This window comes from Trypanosoma equiperdum (genome assembly GCF_001457755.1).
Source record: "Trypanosoma equiperdum strain OVI genome assembly, contig: ctg_48, whole genome shotgun sequence".
Lineage (NCBI taxonomy): Eukaryota > Euglenozoa > Kinetoplastea > Trypanosomatida > Trypanosomatidae > Trypanosoma > Trypanosoma equiperdum.
Genome location: NW_027124409.1, coordinates 66,824 through 68,118, shown reverse-complemented (window position 1 = coordinate 68,118; position 1,295 = coordinate 66,824). Strand labels below are relative to the sequence as shown.

The 1,295-nt window shown below is 39.6% G+C and overlaps 1 pseudogene across 1 annotated transcript; it reads left to right on the top strand.

Annotated features, from left to right (window-relative positions):
- Window positions 1-371: 371 nt before the first annotated feature.
- TEOVI_000206100:pseudogene lies at window positions 372-974 on the top strand (annotated as a pseudogene). The gene has a single exon. A coding segment is annotated over exon 1 (603 nt).
- The last annotated feature ends 321 nt before the right edge of the window (window positions 975-1,295 follow it).

Below are 1,295 nucleotides of genomic sequence, written 5' to 3'. Positions count from 1 at the left end.
CGTTGGCTTTGGATATTCCTCTGGGGGTTTAAAAGTACTGAGTTTTATTTTTCTTTTTTCACTCAACATTACGTGTGCTATGAGTTTTGTAGCCGTCACCTGCAATGCTTTAAGTGTTACGTCGTTTCCTTTGAACAGGGTACTGGACCGTTATTCGCCCTTTTTACAATTTGTCTTCGAGAGGTCCTTCGTCCTGTTCTGTGGATTGTATAAATATTTCTTTTAACTGAATAGAAGTGATGGAAAATCTTATAATCCCTTTTCCCATAAGGGGCGCTGACGCACATGTTTGTACTTCCCTTTTCTTTGCATCGTAGTTATCCCACATTTACCTGTAAACATATTCCAAGTATTCGTTAGAATCAATAATAATGACTATGAACTTTGGTAACATGACCCTCGGGGGTGCTACGGCGACCTTTGGCGGCCAGTCGAACCCCTTATGTAATTACACCAGCTCTCTTGCGAAGAAATTTGTTTACAAGGAGATCAATAAGGTATACTACCCACTTCGTCGTCACGTTTTCCGATTGAAGGTTCGTACAGCCGCAGAAATTCGTTTCAATGATGTTGTCAAGGCGTATATGAAAGATAAGATGACCTTTAAGAAGGGTTGCTACGCAGCAACTATCACGAATACTGTGGAGTTGGATCATATGGGAAGCATTATTCCTAAAGACGAGTATGAAGTACGGCGCCTGACGAGCTACATGACGAGCAAAAAGATGAGTAATGACTACAAGAAACACATGCAAGAGCTATGGACCCGTGTTCTTTTCGTATGTGAATCGACTAACCTCGTCGGTGTAACGGAAAATGCTACACACCAAAATTCTCGACCCGGTACAGATGAGGAGTTTATGGCGATTATTTGGTATTCCACTTTCGCCAGCACACTTTTTGCCTTTGTCATCACCCTCCTGGTTTGGTGGTACAGATACGGCCAAGCTCCTCAATATGCGGAGATGAAGTAAGTTGGTCACTACTGTAGGGAATATATCGTAGTTTTTAGTTTATTAGTACATGTAATTTTCGTGCGAATTTTCTCAGGTATTTTTTCTTCAGATGATTGGTAGGAATTTCCATTATTTATTTATTCCTTTGTTGCGGTTACATGAACATGTTTGTCTTTGTAATGGTGAACATCAAACCTTGTAATTATAATCATTTGCTTGGACTTGCTCATTCTGTTGTCTTCATACTACATTTATGTTTCCCCGATGAGACTTATTGATATTGGGGATTAGTGTAAAAATTGTATTAGGAAAAGTGAAAATGTTTATTTTGATGCGACT